Consider the following 17,197-nt stretch of genomic DNA (forward strand, 5'->3'; position numbering starts at 1 on the left):
ATGATTGGGCCTTGTTTGCCTAACAACCTAACCTTTCTATTATAACCATTTTTCTTTTAAGAAGAAACAAACACTTGTTCTTTGCTGCTTCTTCCTGTCTTCCACCCCATCTATTTTGATTATGGGTAAGTGGGGTGTCATTGGGGACAAGATAACACCTGTGACGATGGCTGTTCAAAACTAAATCGACTATGTGGTAGACGCAAAGTAACCTGATACCTGTGCCAGACGTTACACTAGAGAACTGTTGTTGATTGCTTCGCTAGATTTGTCACTGCAGGGCTATGATATTTCCCACTGTGCTCCAGATGGCTCTGGACTCCAGTACCCCGGTGAGTAGGGTGGTCCTGGCTGGGCGATTAACATGAAATTTACCAGTGCTTAGTGCTAGTAAGCTGCATGTCTTAGCTGGTTAAACTTCAGCAGTACCCTATGTACACTAAGGGGAGGGGTCCTTTAGCCATGGCACTGCAAACTTAGAGCTAAGCTCTTTGGACTTGAACAAGCAGGATGTGTCATATGGGGAGGGAGTGTACAATCCATTTCAGGAATACAGAAACTGCACTTGCATGGAATCTCAGTAACTTTATTTGGAGACCATTAAACATAGTGATCGGTATACTTGTCTGAGCAACTTGTGTTAACGTGATATTGTTTTGGGCAGAAGAAGTCCATTGGTCCATCTAGCCTACCGTTCCAAGCCACCTTTCAGGTTGCTTACTGTGATTATAGTACTAGTAGCCCTGTCTTTCCTAAAAAGAACTCATCCAGTCCTTTTTTTTTTAAAGCTGCTATGACTTTCAGTTTATCATTCCTGCTAATAATCTGTTTCACAATTCGTTTACCTTCTTACAAAAACAAATTATTACCTCCATATCCTACTTTCTTTTGATTGCCTTGAATATCTATGCCTGACAGAACTTTTTTGGATCCAAGTTCTCAAGCACGATGCCATTTAATATATAATCTGCACTCTTGATTCTTATGCCTACTCGTGAGATATTGCACCCATCCATGTTGAGCTAAATAACCCCTGTGCCCACTTATCTACCTTATCCAGGTGGATCATTGCACATTGGTTAGCATCATCAGCTGCTATACTCAATTTGTGATTCACAAACTTAGACATCTTGACAATATTCCATTCTCTTAAGTATATAAAAAATTATAAATAGCAGCAACCCCAACTGCAAATGTGGAGCAGTTTTTTAAATTGGAGCTTGGCTAAAAGCAGATTCTGACAGTCATTTTTATTAGGCAATCAGCAGCTCAAGATTGAAGATTGACATACTTGCTTAAACTTAACCATACTAGGATATTGTTCAGAAAGTATTAATTTATTTCATTGATTTTTTTTTTTCTTTTTTTGTTTCACCCTTGCCTCTTTAACAGTGGTGATTTATCCTGGGGTAACTCCAACACCATTGTCTCAGCTGAAAGCAGCTAATTCATCCCAGAGCAAGTTTAGAACATAATATCACTCTGTGTTGTGTATTTACCCATTGAGTCAGCAGGGAAGCCTATTTTAATTTTTAACCAGTCTTCTGATCTGAACTATAAAAAAAGAAAAAGCTGGAAATCTGAAATAAAAATGGAGCTACTGGAAATATGTCTGTAAAAAGAAAAGGCAGGTTCATGCATTGAATGGTCTACAGCTCTTTGCAGGTGCTGATGGACTTGCTGTGGCAATTCCAGTATTTTCTGTTTTTGTTTCTGACCTGTCTTACTGCTTGTTGCAACAATTCACCCTCATTGGGATGTTTAATTGCTGTAGCAAGCAAGCATAGTTGATTTTAACACACACTTTACTGTGTATCAAAAATAAAATTGTGAATATCTGTGCCAGTTCCAAATGGCAGCTTACTTGCTTCTATTTCTCACCTCCAACAAAAGTGGGGAAGAGAATAAATCGAATGGAGGAATTTTTTTCCATTATGGGGGTTACAGGTGAATGATGTAGCCATTAGTCTCTCGTTGACCATATGCAATTTATAATTCAGATCAATCTGATTTTAATTTGCTTTGCTGCCCCACTCCAATTAAAGGAACAGTTACTGATTTTTCTGCATATTATAGGTATTCATGAAATCTGTGAAATTAGAGTGGGTGTTAGGAGACATTCCTCGAGCTCGAGAGTTATGTGATGAAGCACTAAAACATTATGAAGACTTCCCAAAACTATGGATGATGAAAGGTCAAATTGAAGACCAAGTTGAAAATATAGAGAAGGCCCGTGAATCTTACAATCAAGGGGTATGTATGTTTCGTGACCATTAAATGTACAATGATCTAATAGATTATGGTCATTTAAAGGAAATCTCTGTAACTGGCTAAGCATATGCAATTTACAATTCACCTCAAATCTCTTTTTTTAACCTAAATTATACATAAAGCAACTCTCCCTTAACTGGAATTCATTTTTAAAAAATTCTGTTTGGTTTTATATGTGATGTTGCTTGTGTATATATTATAGTCCATTAAATTATTTTGTATTGTATGTATTTTCTGAACAGTTAAAGAAATGTCCCCATTCCAGTCCCCTTTGGTTACTTCTGTCCAGACTTGAAGAGAAAGCTGGTAATCTTACAAGAGCAAGGGCTATCTTAGAAAAAGCACGTCTGAAAAACCCACAGAATCCGGAGTTATGGTATGAAAAACAGCACAAGGCTTTAATTAGCAACACACTGCATTACAATTGACAAGTGTCTACGATATATATATATATAAAACAGAATGTTGTAAAATGGCACAAAAGTTGCTCCTTTTATAAAGTTCAGTTGAGAGCTGGTTAAAGACTTAATTGACCAGTAGATTCACATGTTTGCTTCTCTGAGCACTTGGTGTTGTGTATTGCTTCATCCATTTCATTTACTTCAAGTAGCTTTTGTTTTTTGATATTTGTATTCTGAATAACTTGTTTCTGTAAAATATTTCTATTGCGCCTCAGGTTGGAATCTGTAAGACTAGAATATAGGGCCGGTCTGAAAAATATTTCAAATACATTAATGGCAAAGGCTCTTCAAGAATGTTCCAACTCTGGTAAGTTCATTTAAAATACTTCAGTCATAAAGCAGATAGACTGTGTCTTGTGCTTTCGGTTAATAAACATGCATGTAAATTAGTCATCTTTTTGTTTTGGTATGTTTCCCTTTTGTCTCAACAAATGCACTAATCCATATAATGTACAAAGACTAAAAATAGATGTCAGCTTGCTGTATAAATTATTGACATTACTGTTGAACCTAATGTTTTCAGTGTGAAGTAAACACTTTTGTTTACTTAAATTTTAGAGAGTTACCCATATGTCACTATCAAGAGTTGAATGGGATAATATTGGAATTTGCTTGCTTTTTTCTGTTGCACCGCCCTCTCTCTCATGTTATGTTCTTCTGTGTGATGCACTATTCCATAGAGAGGGGTGGGCAGGTGACCTGCCTCGAGACCTGGCCAATGATGGGAAGGCCCTGATCTTCATTTGCCATTTCCCTCAGTGGAACAGTTGAATTTTGAAACTTGTGATTGAGATGGAAGGTTGCAATAACCGCTTATCCAACCATGCCATAGCACTTAGCAGCAGTGCCGCCTTTGCCACTGAATATGCACGTCTCTTTGTGAAAAATATGATATTAAATTTCACATTGCAATCCATATCTTCCAATGACTACAGATCTTTGATGCTGAGATTTGATCCTTTTTTTAAAAATCCAATGCATGTCAAAAGAATAATCTTCACAAACACTCATTGCATGGCTTTAAATATATTTTTAAGTAAAGTAGATTTATCAGCATTTTTAAATAGGTCAGTTCTATGTAATTTCTATTGGTTCAGAGGCTGCATCAGTGGTTTAGATTAAAATGTAAATTGTGATATTTATGTCTGCAGCTGGAAATTTAAATTCAACAGGGAACAAGTAAGATTAGAGAAATTTGACGAGAGGGTTTTATTTGCTCTTGTAATACACTGGTAAATATTTTTGCGGAAAAATCTTGTGTGCACTATTTTAATGCAACCAGTAACCTGTTTAGAATAAACAGATTAACGATTGCATTAAAATGGCGCACAAAGGATTGAGAAATAGTGGCATTAAAATAGCGTACAAAGGAATTTTACACACGTGTTAACGAGCGCACTACCAGATGAAAGTGAACCTGTGGATCACTGTAATTGGAATTATTGTCATTATGTCTGGGATATAATTGTCTCTGTGTAATGTATACCTATAATAACTAGTGCAGTACCATAGGTTAGTATGTTATGCACTTGAATTGTTCTATTCAAACTGATCCACCGCACAACAGTTAATGTTTATGTCCTCTGTCCTCTCTTCCCCCTACTGTTTTTTTTCTCTCTCGTGTGGTTGCTGTGCCCATTCTGCACTCTTCACCTCTGTTGTCTGGTTAGCTTTCTGATCCAAGTCTGCACTTATGCCTAGAGTAAAACAATATTTTCTGAATAGAAAATGGATTTGGATGAAAACACAGTCACAAAATAGCATTGTGCTTTTAGGAAATTTAGTGTCTTTGTCTGTCTTGTTTCTCCTTGTTGTAACGGTTCCATCCACGGATACCAACTTGTCATGCCATTTTTTAATGGATTTCGTAAGTGACTTCCTCTCTTTGGAATTTAAATTGTTTTTCGTCTTGGTTGCATAGGATGTTTTATTACGTTAAAGGCGCTATATAAATGCAAGTTGTTGCTGGTTCCTAAAATATGCTCCAGTTTGTCTGCTGTTAAACTGACTTGCTACCTCAGTATGCTCAGAACATTTAAAAATATTTTCATCAGATTTATGAAGAGCTTCTCATTAGTGTATTGAAGATCGTTGATTCTGACAACCATCTCTGCAGTTTTGAACAAAATGTAACAGTGGCAAAGGAAAAACTGGATATTTAGAGATGATAGTTTCCACAAAGTGAGATTTTATTGGTGTATTTGTCTTTCTAATTTTTGCTCTAGATGCCTTGAGAGCTGTTGAAGATCTATCAGTTTTTTTAATAACTGTATAATCTTGCATTTAGAAAATGCAGTGATCTATTTGCAGCTTTTTATCTTTTCAGTTTGGACTAATAAGTAATAGCAGTGATATTTGATTCCTGTTCAACATTTAAGCATTTGAAGTGATGACATTGGCTTGTCTAAAAGCCTAGTTGTTAACTCAGTTTTAAAGTAGCAGCCCCAGCTGGTGGTGTAATGTGCAGAAAACCATTAAAATGTGACTGCAACAAAAGCAAATGAGATTCTACATATGGAAAAATAGAAACTTGGTTTTATTAAAGACATCATATTTATTCATAACTTACACAGCATAAAGGTTCAAGTTTTAGTTATCACAATGAACTATAGATTTTTTTTTAAATACTGAAATTGCTCCTCGTGAACTAATTCAGTTTATATTTTGGCCTGTTGCTTGTACGATAATGTAGGCTTCCCTTTTGGTTTGGTAATTTTGTCCACTTTGCCTTGACTTAAGTGTGGTACGGTTGGTTACACCTAGATGCATTTTAGAATGGTTTGCTTTCTGCTCCTCTGGGAAATTGGTTTCCTTTTACTGCGTGTAATTTAACACGAGTGAAGCAATGTATTTACAATGATCAATCAAGATCGCTCTCGCATTCAAAAACTCCTGCAGTTAGCGATCCATTGGGGCTTTTAAAAAATTTAATTTGATGCTTGGGATGCTTCAAATATCAGTCAACAAATGATTTCTTTTATATAAAACTGGTGCCTGAACATTTGTTCAAGTTTAAAATCGATGTTTTGTGAATAAATTATAGTTGCAGTGTAATGGTGAATTAATTTTCAGATTTAATTTATTCAGTTCAGACCCTGGATTCAAATCCTGGCAGTAACTGACATTCAGCTTGTCTGTCACTCAGTAAGTTCTCGGCTGCAGTGCTAATGAGAACACCATCTTTCAGATATGGTTTGCTCATCTTGCTTTCAAAAGTTCAGGATGAAGAGTTGAAAATGAGGAGATGGAGGGAATACAACAAAAGACTGAGAGTAGTACTGTCCAAATGTACTGGTCTAGCCCAAATTAGTATTTTTCTAATTTAATGGAGACTAACTCATGCCTTGTACAGGTACCACCAAAATCTCTAAAGAAAATGAATACAGTATTTTGTGCCTTTAGAACTGGTTTGCAGTAATTTCACAATCAACTTGTATTTCTGACATTAATTCACGTTAGATGCATAGTACAAAAGGTTCCCAATGCGTGTCCACTACTAGTACCAACGCGCACTATTGTGGACTTAAGGAATAAAGATTTTCCATCTCCTAAAATTTTCCGTTTTGCTATTTAACAATTCTTTGTTGAAAGCAGTTAGATAGTCAACGTAGTGATTTAGCAGTATTTAACCATTATGTAGATCATGTTTCTCTAACAGTTGGTATATTTCAGTGTTGCACATTGTCAGTTTCATTCAGCAAATTGCTGGCAGGATAATTTCCTGGTTCCAGTCAGTGCTTGTATCTTCTTTTTACGAGGACCAATATCCCTTGATTTTTGCCAAGTTATTTTTCTTTTCCCTCCTCCTCCCTCCCCCTCCTTCCACCGTGATCTCACGAAGTATTGCATCAACTTGCTCCTCAAGTTCTAGTAGTGCACATCCTCAGCCGGTTTCTGCTGGATTTCCTCTTATGACCTTTATGCTCTTAAATAACTGTTTAGAAAAAAAAGGCCTCATAGTTAATGGCATTGCACCAATGAAATTTCTTAAAACACTCAGCATTCCTATTGATTTTTGCCTGAGATTATCTGACTACATCGCAGCTTATTGAGGATAACTATGTTCAAGCAATGACTGCTACACCTAATGGTCTGTAATTGACCTTTAATGTATACTGTAAAGAATAGAAAACTGTAAGTGATTATACTGTAATAAACTGTCACATTATTACAATTCTCCTCCAGGTTACTCAGCATTAAAATTGATGTGTATCCTTTCTCCTGTACCATTAATCTTCCTGATACCATACAGTGACATTTATACTGTTGGAGCCACTCTGCCTAACCAATCCATGATATATTTATTAAGTATTACATAGAAGGGCAGTATTTTCATATAAGCAGATTGTGAATTAGAAATTCAGTTCAAATTAATTTTTTTTCTCTTTCTCTCTGGCTGCACAAAACAAAATCCCTGTCCAGCTTGTGAATCTCATAGGCTGTGTTGAACTCTTTCTAGAGCTCAGCAGTTTATAGGCCTCTAATTCCCTGCATCATTTTAGGATGAAAGGATGACCATTCAACAGTCCCCTTGTGGATCTGATACAAAGAGTGGTTCTTGGTACATGGATGACACTAATAGTGATGAGGGATGTGAGATTTTCTGAAATAAATAACACCAGAAACGGTGGTTGAAACTGGCATAAAAAGGTGAGGGAATGTCGTGAGACACTAATAGAACAGATATTGAATTGGAGTTTGATATGAAAGGGAAGATTGGCGGAGCAAATGCAAAATAGAGGAAAAAGCATAGAAAATTGAAATAGACAGACTAAGTGCAGGTTAAAAATATTGGGGGTGAAATTCGGGAGGGAGGAGGCTCGTGCAGAGCATGAACACAGGCATATACCTGTTGGGCCGAATGACCTCTTTCTGTGCTGTACATTCTGCGTAATTCTATGAAATTCGACTTAAATGGAAAAGAAAATCGGGCAGGATGTAAAACGGGTGGCCAATTCACTATTGCCCATTTTGCGCTACTGCCAAAGTCAAATTTCACCCTGTTATATGTATGGTAGGGTAGATGGAAATTTTGCCTGGGGTGAATGAGAAAAGTGCGTATAGGTGGTTGGTATTCCACTGTTGAAACTAATTCCAATCACTTCAGTCTGTTCCCCCTGTGAAACAAGTTTTTAAAAAAATAACAGTAGTGTAAAGTTAGTCATTGAAGGTTATGATTATAAATCAGTCAAGCTTTGTACTCTCAAATGTAATTGAAACCCCTTTCATTAACTTACAGTATTATAATGTGCTGCAAGGTAAGTAACATTCATTCACAGTGCCTTTCTTTGCAGTTGATGTGTTTGGTCTTGTCAATCTTCATAGAGACTTTTCAAGTGGTATTCCATTCTACATACTGGCACGGAGTAATTCCAAGAAATGTTGTGTATTTATACAAATTTGGCTCCTAATGCATCTCATCCAAAATTTCAATGGATTGTCTTAACTTGCTGTATAATATGTTGTTTTGCATGGGACACGAACTGAGCACTGGTGTAATGAGTAATAAGTGAACATACAATTGGCATATTGAAGGCGTGCCTTTAGTTGCCTGAATTGATCTGGCGGCATCCTGCACTATAGTTCTACTAGGGTCACAAGGATCTTAATTGTGCATGCTGCACAACTTTGCCTTACGGAGGCCTCATTATGGAGGCCCCAGAAAACAAAGGCTCCCATGGGCAGCAGGGGATCAGTAAGAGGAGGACCAGCAACTGTCTTAAGAGGATGCAGAGGACAATCCATTGCCTGCTAAAAGAAGTGTATTGCTACTGTTGTATAGCAGTGTTTCCTGTTGGTGTCAGTGTATGAACAATGCTCTTAAACCTAGCCTTGTACTTCTACTAAATGCTCCTCTGTGAGGTGGCTGGCTGCTTTGTTGCCATGGGTGCCTTCTGGGACCAAGGTGGCCCTTGCTTCACAACAGCTAAGTCTCAAGATAGATCTGCTGCAGGCTACCCCTCTGGTGATGCTGCATTGTGATGGTAATCAGACTGGGATACTGATACTGCACTGGGATTTATTGTGGCAACAGTTCTTAAAGTCTTTGTGCAGAGCTTTTGAGTAGATAGCCATACAGTGTTAAAATAATGGAGTTGAATTTCCATAGGGACTCTCCTGCTGAAGTTACGGGCAATCAGGAGGACCCCTGCGGAAATTCAACCCCATCATTTATAACTTAAATTACACAATTCACAAGAAAATACTGTTACCCATAAAATTGATTATTTGATGTTGAAAATGGCTGCATGATGTTTCCCTCATAAAAGGCTATTCCTTTGGTTGAGGCTTGAGTTCTGCTTTAGTTCAAGAATTAGAACTTTGGCTTTGAGTGCTGGGGATTTCTAGGTCCTGTTGCCAAATTCTGTAAGAGAAAGAGAACTGCATCCACCCTGCTCCTTAGAAGCTCCAGTGCCAGGAAAGGTGACAATATCACATAACAACCAGGTTAGCTGGAGAGTTATAACTGCATTTGCCACATTATGCATTTATGATGCCTCATGGGAGTTGGTTTTCACCCTGCTTCTGTGGAACAGCAGTACACAGAATTCACCATAACATTCCATGTTACATGGATACCAAAAAGTAGAAATCTTATAAAAAGCTGAGGCACAAGTTATGGCTTGAAAAAAAAAGTTTACATTTAAAAAAAAAACAGCCATTAAGTGAACATCTTAAGCTGATTATATTTGGGATAAGATTTTTTTTTGCGCTGAGTCAGAGGGGGCAGGCTTATGAGGACTTTGATGCTGGTTGTGGACTTTGTGCCCCAGTCAACCAGCCAAGCCTGAATCATTGTGAAGTAACAATGTCCTCTAGCACCAATAGTTTCAGCAAGAATTACAAATCTACAGTGGAAATAAGGGGGAAGCAGAAATACCCTTTATAATGTAGGCAGAGGAAGGAAGCATCTCCAGCAAATACTGCAAATTCACATTAGGAGAAAGTGCCAAATATAATTTAGAATGTAAATAATTGAAGTTATTTTGGGGTCGTAAATAATGGATGGAACTTTCAATTTGGTAGGGGCTTAAAACAGGCGGTAGCGGATCGCCCGTCCATTGTACACCCGCTCGATTTTTCTTTACGTTGAAGACGAAGTTGAAAGTTCTGCCCAGTAGTTCAAAAATAGATATATTTGAGGCTTGTATCTTTACATTTTTAACCTTAAGAACAAGTGATTTATTGCTTTAGTAAATTTGCTCTTCTTTTGTAGTGATGGTAGCTCAAATTTAGGCAGCAGTGAGACCATGTTAAAGATCACAAACCACACTCCTGGTACTGGAATACCAGTAAGCAATGCCATAGGAAATGCACTTATAATATGAAAAATCTTTTGTTGGATGTATCAATTATAAACGATCTACATTGTTTTCCAATAAATAATATCCCATATGTTTCAATTGTAGGTATACTTTGGGCTGAAGCTGTTTTTCTGGAAGCAAGACCACAAAGGAAGACCAAAAGTGTAGATGCTCTAAAGAAATGTGAGCATGATCCTCATGTCCTCCTAGCAGTGGCAAAGTGAGTTGCATTTTTATTCTTTCGCTTATCTGTGTAAATGAATGTGATAGTAATGATGTATGAAAACTTTGCATTATCACAATTGATGTTGGTGCAAAGTGAACCGTTTCACTCCAGTGTTGCTTGTTGTGTAAATGCAGCCTAAATCTAGAGTTGGGAATGGACCTGATACCAGAACGAAGTTGAGCAGGAACCCTCTACCTCTACCTCTACCTCTCTCTCTCTCTACCTCTCTTTACCTATTCTGGAATCAGGTTGGACTTTAATTCTGCATTTACACTATAAAGTAAAATTTGCACATGCTGACCTTGTAGTGTAAATGCACCGCAAGAGTAGTAAGAGGAAAAAAATGTGAAAATAGCATCTAATGCGTAAGTGGCTTTAATCAATTTAAATAGTTATTTCAATTATATTTTTTGTTTGAAATATGAAAACCTAGATGAGGGCAGAATGGCAATGCTATTTGTACAGAGAGAAGAACAAACTTGCATTTATTTATATTTTGTGTCCCAAAGTGCTTCACAGCCAATGAACAACTTTTAAAGTGCAGTCACTGTTGCAATGTAGGGAATACGGCAGCCAATTTGCACTCAATAAGGTCCCACAAATGAGATAATGACCAGATAATCTGTTTTAGCAATATCGGTTGAGGGATAAATATTGGCCAGGACGTCGGGGAGAGCTCCCCTGCTCTTCAAATAGTGCCACGGGATCTTTTACATTCACCAGAAAGGGCAGGTGTGGCCTTGGTTTAATGTCTCATCCAAAAGACAGCACCTTCCTCGGCCTAGATTTTGTGCTAATGTCTCTGGAATGGGACTTGAACCCATAACTGTACCACAGCTTACACCATGAATACCAGTATAAAACTTGATTATATTAACATCATTGGCTTTTCCCCAAACTTTTCGTAGTGATATTGGAGACATTACAATGTTACTTTTTTAGGCTTTATTCAGACACTTCTCTCAGCATCAACATCATCCATAAGCAAGCCCTTACTCCCTATTATGCAGGATATGCCTTTGAACACCCAGTATCTGGTAATGTAGGAAGCTCAAGGGTCAAATAGAAACCCTTGTCACTGTATTTAGCTTACTGGATGAGCCCTGTCATCTCCTCTACTTCAGTAAGCATTGAAATAACCTCTCTAAGAGACCATGGCATCAGGTTGACTGAGAATAAAAGATTACCAATAGCAAATATTAAACAGTCGCAACACTGCTGATATTCTTGTTAATACTGGACCTGAGATATTGTCCAGTACCGATAACTTTGAGAGGCTAAGGGGAGGAAAGAAAGAGAGATAAGAAGTAATTGGCTTAGGTCCGGAATGACCCACAAATGGCCGTAGAGATAATTCAGGTTACATAGGCATGGCAGAGATTAGGAGAAACATGTCCCTGTTGTAAACAGAGGATAGGGAGGAGACGATATGAAAGAGTCCAAAGTTAAAGTCTGAAGTTCAGTGGTGGGATGAAGTTGACTTGTAGTCGGTGGAATCAGCTTGGAGCATTGATGAATCATCATTGACAAATATCTAGTTTAAATACGTCATTTTGCCAAAAAAAAATCAGATCATTTGAATGAAGACTCAATCCATCAATTGTAAACATACAGACTGCATTCATTTCTGCTGTTTCGGAAGGCCCTCAAAATTAACACCAGTATTCCTTGAGATTCATGCAACTTCTGTGTGAGTACTTTTTAATCATTTGAATGATTTCCAATTTATAGGGTGATGTTTTTAGTAGATACCACATGTATATGTATTTGGCAAAAAGACATTTGTTTCCTCAGCTCATTCATTCAGAAAAATGGAGTAAAAGAGATTAGAAAAGCTGATTCTTAACTTTACAGCAACCTTTTTTGCTTTCCAATATTTCTTTTTCTTTTGTATTTCAGACTGTTTTGGAGTGAACGCAAAATAACCAAGGCCAGAGAGTGGTTCCACAGAACTGTAAAAATTGATCCTGATCTGGGAGATGCTTGGGCTCTGTTTTACAAATTTGAGCTGCAACATGGCACTGAGGTAACTAAGAAGTTATCATACGAACATACGACAAACGAATTAAGAGCAGGAGTAGGCCATTCGGCCCCTTGAGCCTGCTCTGCCGTTTGATAAGATCATGGCTGATCTGACTGTGACCTCAACCCTACTTTCCTGTCTACCTACTATAACCTTTTGACTCCTTGTTAATCGGGAATCTATCGAACAGCCTTAAAAATATTCAATGTCCATGCCTCCACTGCTCTGGGGAAGGGAGTTCCACAGACTCATGACCATCTGAGAGAAAAAATTTCTCCTCATCTCCGTCTGAAACGTAGAAACATAGAAAATAGGAGCAAGAGTAGGCCATTCGGCCCTTTGGGTCTGCTCCGCCATTCAAAATAAATATGGCTGATCGTATAACTCAGTACTCTGTTCCCGCTTTATCCCCATATCCCTTGATCCCTTTAGCATTAAGAAATATATCTATCTCCTTCTTGAATACATCTAATGATTTGGCCTCCATTGCCTTCTGTGGTAGAAAATTCCACAGGTTCACCACCGTCTGAGTGAAGAAATTTCTCCTCATCTCAGTTCTAAATGGCATACCCCGTATCCTGAGACTGTGTCCCCTGGTTCTGGACTCCCCAGCCATCGGGAACATCCTGCATCTAGTCTGTCTAGTCCTGTGAGAATTTTATATGTTTCGATGAGATCACCCCTCATTCTTCTAAACTCTAGTGAATATAAGCCAAGTCAACCCAATCTCTCCCCATACGTCAGTCCTGCCATTCCAGGAATCAGTCTGGTAAACTTTTGTTGCACTCCCTCCATGGCAAGGACATCCTTCCTCAGGTAAGGAGACCAGAACTGCACACAATACTCCAGATGTGGTCTCACCAAGGCCCTGTACAACTGCAGTAAGACATCCAGGTTCCTGTACTCAAATCCTCTTGCAATGAAGGCCAACGTACCATTCACCTTCCTAACTGCTTGCTGCACCTGAATGCTTGCTTTCAGCGACTGGTGTACAAGAACACCCAGGTCTCGTTGCTCCTCCCCTTTTCCCAATCTATCACCATTCAGATAATCTGCCTTTCTGTTTTTACAACCAAGTGGATAACCTCACATTTATCCATGTTATACTGCATCTGCCATGTTCTTGCCCACTCACCCAACTTGTCTAAATCACATTGGAGCCTCTTTGCATCCTCCTCACAGCTCACATTCCACCCCAGCTTTGTGTCGTCTGCAAACTTGGAAATGTTACATTTAGTTCCCTCATCCAAATCATTGATAGCTATTTTGAATAGCTGGGGCCCAAGCACTGATCCCTGCAGTACCCCACTAGTCACTGCCTGCCACCCAGAAAAAGACCTGTTTATTCCTACTCTGTTTTCTGTCTGTCAACCAATTCTCAATCCATGCCAGTTTATTCCCCCCAATCCCATGTGCTTCAATTTTGCACACTAACCTCTTGTGTGGGACCTTATCAAAAGCCTCCTGAAAATCCAAATACCTCACATCCACTGGTACTCCCCTATTCAACTAGTTACATCCTCAAAAAACTCCAGTAGATTTAAGCATGATTTCCCTTTCATAAACCCATGCTGACTTTGTCCAATCCTGTTAATGCCTTCCAAGTGTTCTGTTATCACATCTTTTATAATAGACTCTAACATTTTCCCCACTACTGATGTTAGGCTAACTGGTCTGTAATTCCCTGTTTTTTCTCTCCCTCCTTAAATGGGAGACCCCTTATTTTTAATCTGTAGCCACTAGTTCTAGTCTCTCCCACAAGGGGAAACATCCTTTCAGCATCTACCCCTTCTAGTCCCCTCAGGATCTTATGTTTCAATAAGATTACCTCTCATTCTTCTAAACTCCATTGTATACAGGCCAACTTGTCCAACCTTTCCTCACAAGATAACCCCCTCATCCCAGGAATCAGTCGAGTGAACCTTCTCTGAACCACCTCTAAAGCAATTATGTCCTTTCTTAAATAAGACGACCGAAACTGAACACAGTACTCTAGATGTGGTCTCACCAATGCTCAGTACAACTGTAGCAAAACATCTCTACTTTTATATTCCATTCCCCTTGCAATAAATGACACCATACCATTTGCTTTCCTAATCACTTGCTATACCTGCATACTAACTTTTTGTGATTCATGTACTAGGACATCCAGATCCCTCTGCACCTCAGAGTTCTGCAATCTCTCTCCATTTAAATAATATGCTGCTTTTCTATTCCTCCTGCCAAAGTGGACAAGTTCACATTTTCCCACATTATATTCCATCTGCCAAATTTTTGCCTACTCACTTAACCTATCGATATCCCTTTGCAGACTCCTTATCTCCTCTTCACAACTTACTTTCCTACCTACCTTTGTGTCATCAGCAAATTTAGCAACCATACATTCGGTCCCTTCATCCAAGTCATTGATACAGATTGTAAATAGTTGAGGTCCCAGCACTGATCCATTTGGCTGTCCATTCATTACATCTTGCCAACCTGAAAATGACCCATTTATGCCTACTCTCTGTTTCCTGTTAGCTAACCAATCCTTTATCCATGCTAATATGTTACCTCCTACACCATGAGCTCTTATTTTGTGTAGTAATCAATGCAGTTATAGGCATGAAAACTGAAAAGTTCTATAGTCTGACATTATAGTGTCATCTGTATATCGTTTTGATGTGAGGTGGATTGTTGAGTGATTATTTTGTTCCCATTTTGTAACTGCCTAATATATAACCAGCAAATGTCAGAGTACATAGATATATGCAAGATGAATATATAGGCCCATGTGCTGAAATGGGTTACCTACCAGCCTTCTGGAATGGAGCATGGTATCTTGTATGAGTGGAGTGAAGTAAAATAATGGGAAATCCAAAAATTGTTGTGTTGTCCATTCAAAACAGTCTTCTGACTCAGCACATAGTGAATGGGGTATGAAAATCAGTGTGGCTTAAGGATTGAGGCTTGAAAGCATGGTGAAAGATGCACTCAACTTGTATGAATACAAAATTATGGCTTACCCAATGAAAATATTGAACTGCACATACCTGACACACTCACAAGTTGATAAGTGGTAGATGTTATGCTGCATGAAGTGTTGCTGGTGTGGGGAGGATGGAGTGGATATTGTGCATATGTTGTAGGATGTTACAGAAATTTATAGAAAGGGATTTTAGACAATTTTAAAAAATGCTGAAATAGGCCCAGTATCTTGGAACTTTTATCATTAAGCTGCAGGTTGATATGGCAAGAGAGAGATTAATGTGACTGATAGCAAAAAGAGTGGCTCTCCACCACTACAAAAATCTGGTTTCATCTTCATCTCCGAAAACATCTACTATGACTTAGTTTATAGGTGAAAATGATTCAGAAATGGACTGGACAGTTTCCAGGTAGGGCCATACACAGCAATTTCTGTCTTCCCACTAGTCTGCTTTAGGTATCAGGTTTGGGCGGATTTTTCAGTAAAATGAATCTAAGCTTCAAATGCACTTTATTCTGTTTCCCCTACAGGAACAGCATGAGGATGCGAAACGGCGTTGTGAAAATGCAGAGCCAAGACATGGAGAGCTGTGGTGTGAAGTATCCAAAGACATCACGAATTGGCAAAGAAAGATTGGAGAGATTCTTATGCTTGTTGCTGCTCAAATAAAAAATACATTTTGAATGAATTTTTGAAGATATTGGTGTGTCTAAACAGTGGCTATTTTTCTGTCATTGGAAATAGACTAGTACTTCAGTGCAGAAATCTGCAGCTGTGCTCTTCCCCCATGTAATTTAATTACATGTAATTTATCCCAACTTCTAAGATTTTCTGCTGGGTAACATGATTTCTGTTATTATGTACAATACTTTTTTTTTTAAAAAGAAACTAGCATCATAGTATTATTGACCAGTGGGTAATATTTTTTAAAAGCTGACTACTTGATGCTGGTTGTAGTGTAGTAGCTGTTAACTGTTGGAGGATATAAAATATGAAATTGATACCATATAAATTAATCCTGTTGCAACAGAAAACATATGATTTTCTCAACATTTATATATGTGTGAAATATTTCAATGTTTTTGTCTAAGCAAGTTGTTTAAATTACCATGCTACCTGTAAAAGGACTTGTATGCCTGTTCAGCCTGAATACTTTTTAATAAAGTTCAAAGTTAAAATGGTTGCATTTAATACTTTGATACTTCAACTCTGACAATTTATACAATACTGCTGTAAAAATAATTTCATTTAAGAATGACCGTGTTTCAAGTGTTGAATTGAAGGTATCAACTTGAAATTCTGGCATCCCAAATGTACAAGTAAAATTGTGTTGAATTTAAGGAAAGACCTTTTTATTATGAAAGTGTCCCTGTTCTAAAAGTAATCGTTCCTATATGCGGAATCAGCATGGGTATGGAATTGTGGAATGAAGACTGAGCCAATTGCCTGTTACTCAGAATGCTTTTACCATACATAGTTATAGCACACGTATTTACTCTTAAAAATTAGTAGCAAAATGCAGGAGCAAGAATTGAAAAAATCTCCTTCTATGGCAGTCCCTCAGGGTTGAGGATGACTTGCTTCCACTCAGAGAGGGTGGGTTCTGTGGTGGCTGAATAGTCCAATCCTGGAGCCACAGACTCTGCCACAGGTGGGGCAAGTAGTGTTTAATAAGGCAGGTGGGTGAGACACTCTGGATTCTGTGCGCTCTTTTTGCTGCTTACGCTTGACCACGCCTTCGCAGATGATGCTTCTCCAGTTTGGGCGTTCTAGGGCAAGCAATTCCCATGATAGGTGGGGATGTTGTATTTTTTTTAGGGAGGCTTTGAGTGTCCTTATAGCGTTTCTTCTGCCCTGCTCGTGATTGCCTCCCATTGCAGAGCTCGGAGTAGAGCACTTGTTTAGGGAATCTTGTGTCGGGCATGCGGACAATGTCGCCCGCCC

The 17,197-nt window shown here is 38.4% G+C and overlaps 1 protein-coding gene and 1 long non-coding RNA gene across 3 annotated transcripts in view; one reads left to right on the forward strand and one right to left on the reverse strand.

Moving 5' to 3' along the window:
• Nucleotides 1-16,431, forward strand: part of prpf6 (PRP6 pre-mRNA processing factor 6 homolog (S. cerevisiae)) — a 63,053-nt gene extending 46,622 nt beyond the window's left edge. For both annotated transcript variants that reach the window (XM_068000505.1, XM_068000506.1), the window contains exons 16-21: nt 2,077-2,253; nt 2,514-2,647; nt 2,948-3,039; nt 10,142-10,256; nt 12,162-12,288; nt 15,784-16,431. In XM_068000505.1, the coding sequence (XP_067856606.1) occupies nt 2,077-2,253; nt 2,514-2,647; nt 2,948-3,039; nt 10,142-10,256; nt 12,162-12,288; nt 15,784-15,936 (798 nt within the window). In that variant the 3' untranslated portion in view covers nt 15,937-16,431. The remainder of the gene's footprint in view (nt 1-2,076; nt 2,254-2,513; nt 2,648-2,947; nt 3,040-10,141; nt 10,257-12,161; nt 12,289-15,783) is intronic.
• LOC137335246 (uncharacterized) overlaps nt 5,272-17,197 on the reverse strand; it is a 109,949-nt gene continuing 98,023 nt past the window's right edge. Inside the window, exon 3 of the long non-coding RNA XR_010966375.1 lies at nt 5,272-6,666. This is a non-coding gene — a long non-coding RNA (uncharacterized lncRNA). The remainder of the gene's footprint in view (nt 6,667-17,197) is intronic.

Source organism: Heptranchias perlo, chromosome 19, assembly GCF_035084215.1.
Source record: "Heptranchias perlo isolate sHepPer1 chromosome 19, sHepPer1.hap1, whole genome shotgun sequence".
Lineage (NCBI taxonomy): Eukaryota > Metazoa > Chordata > Chondrichthyes > Hexanchiformes > Hexanchidae > Heptranchias > Heptranchias perlo.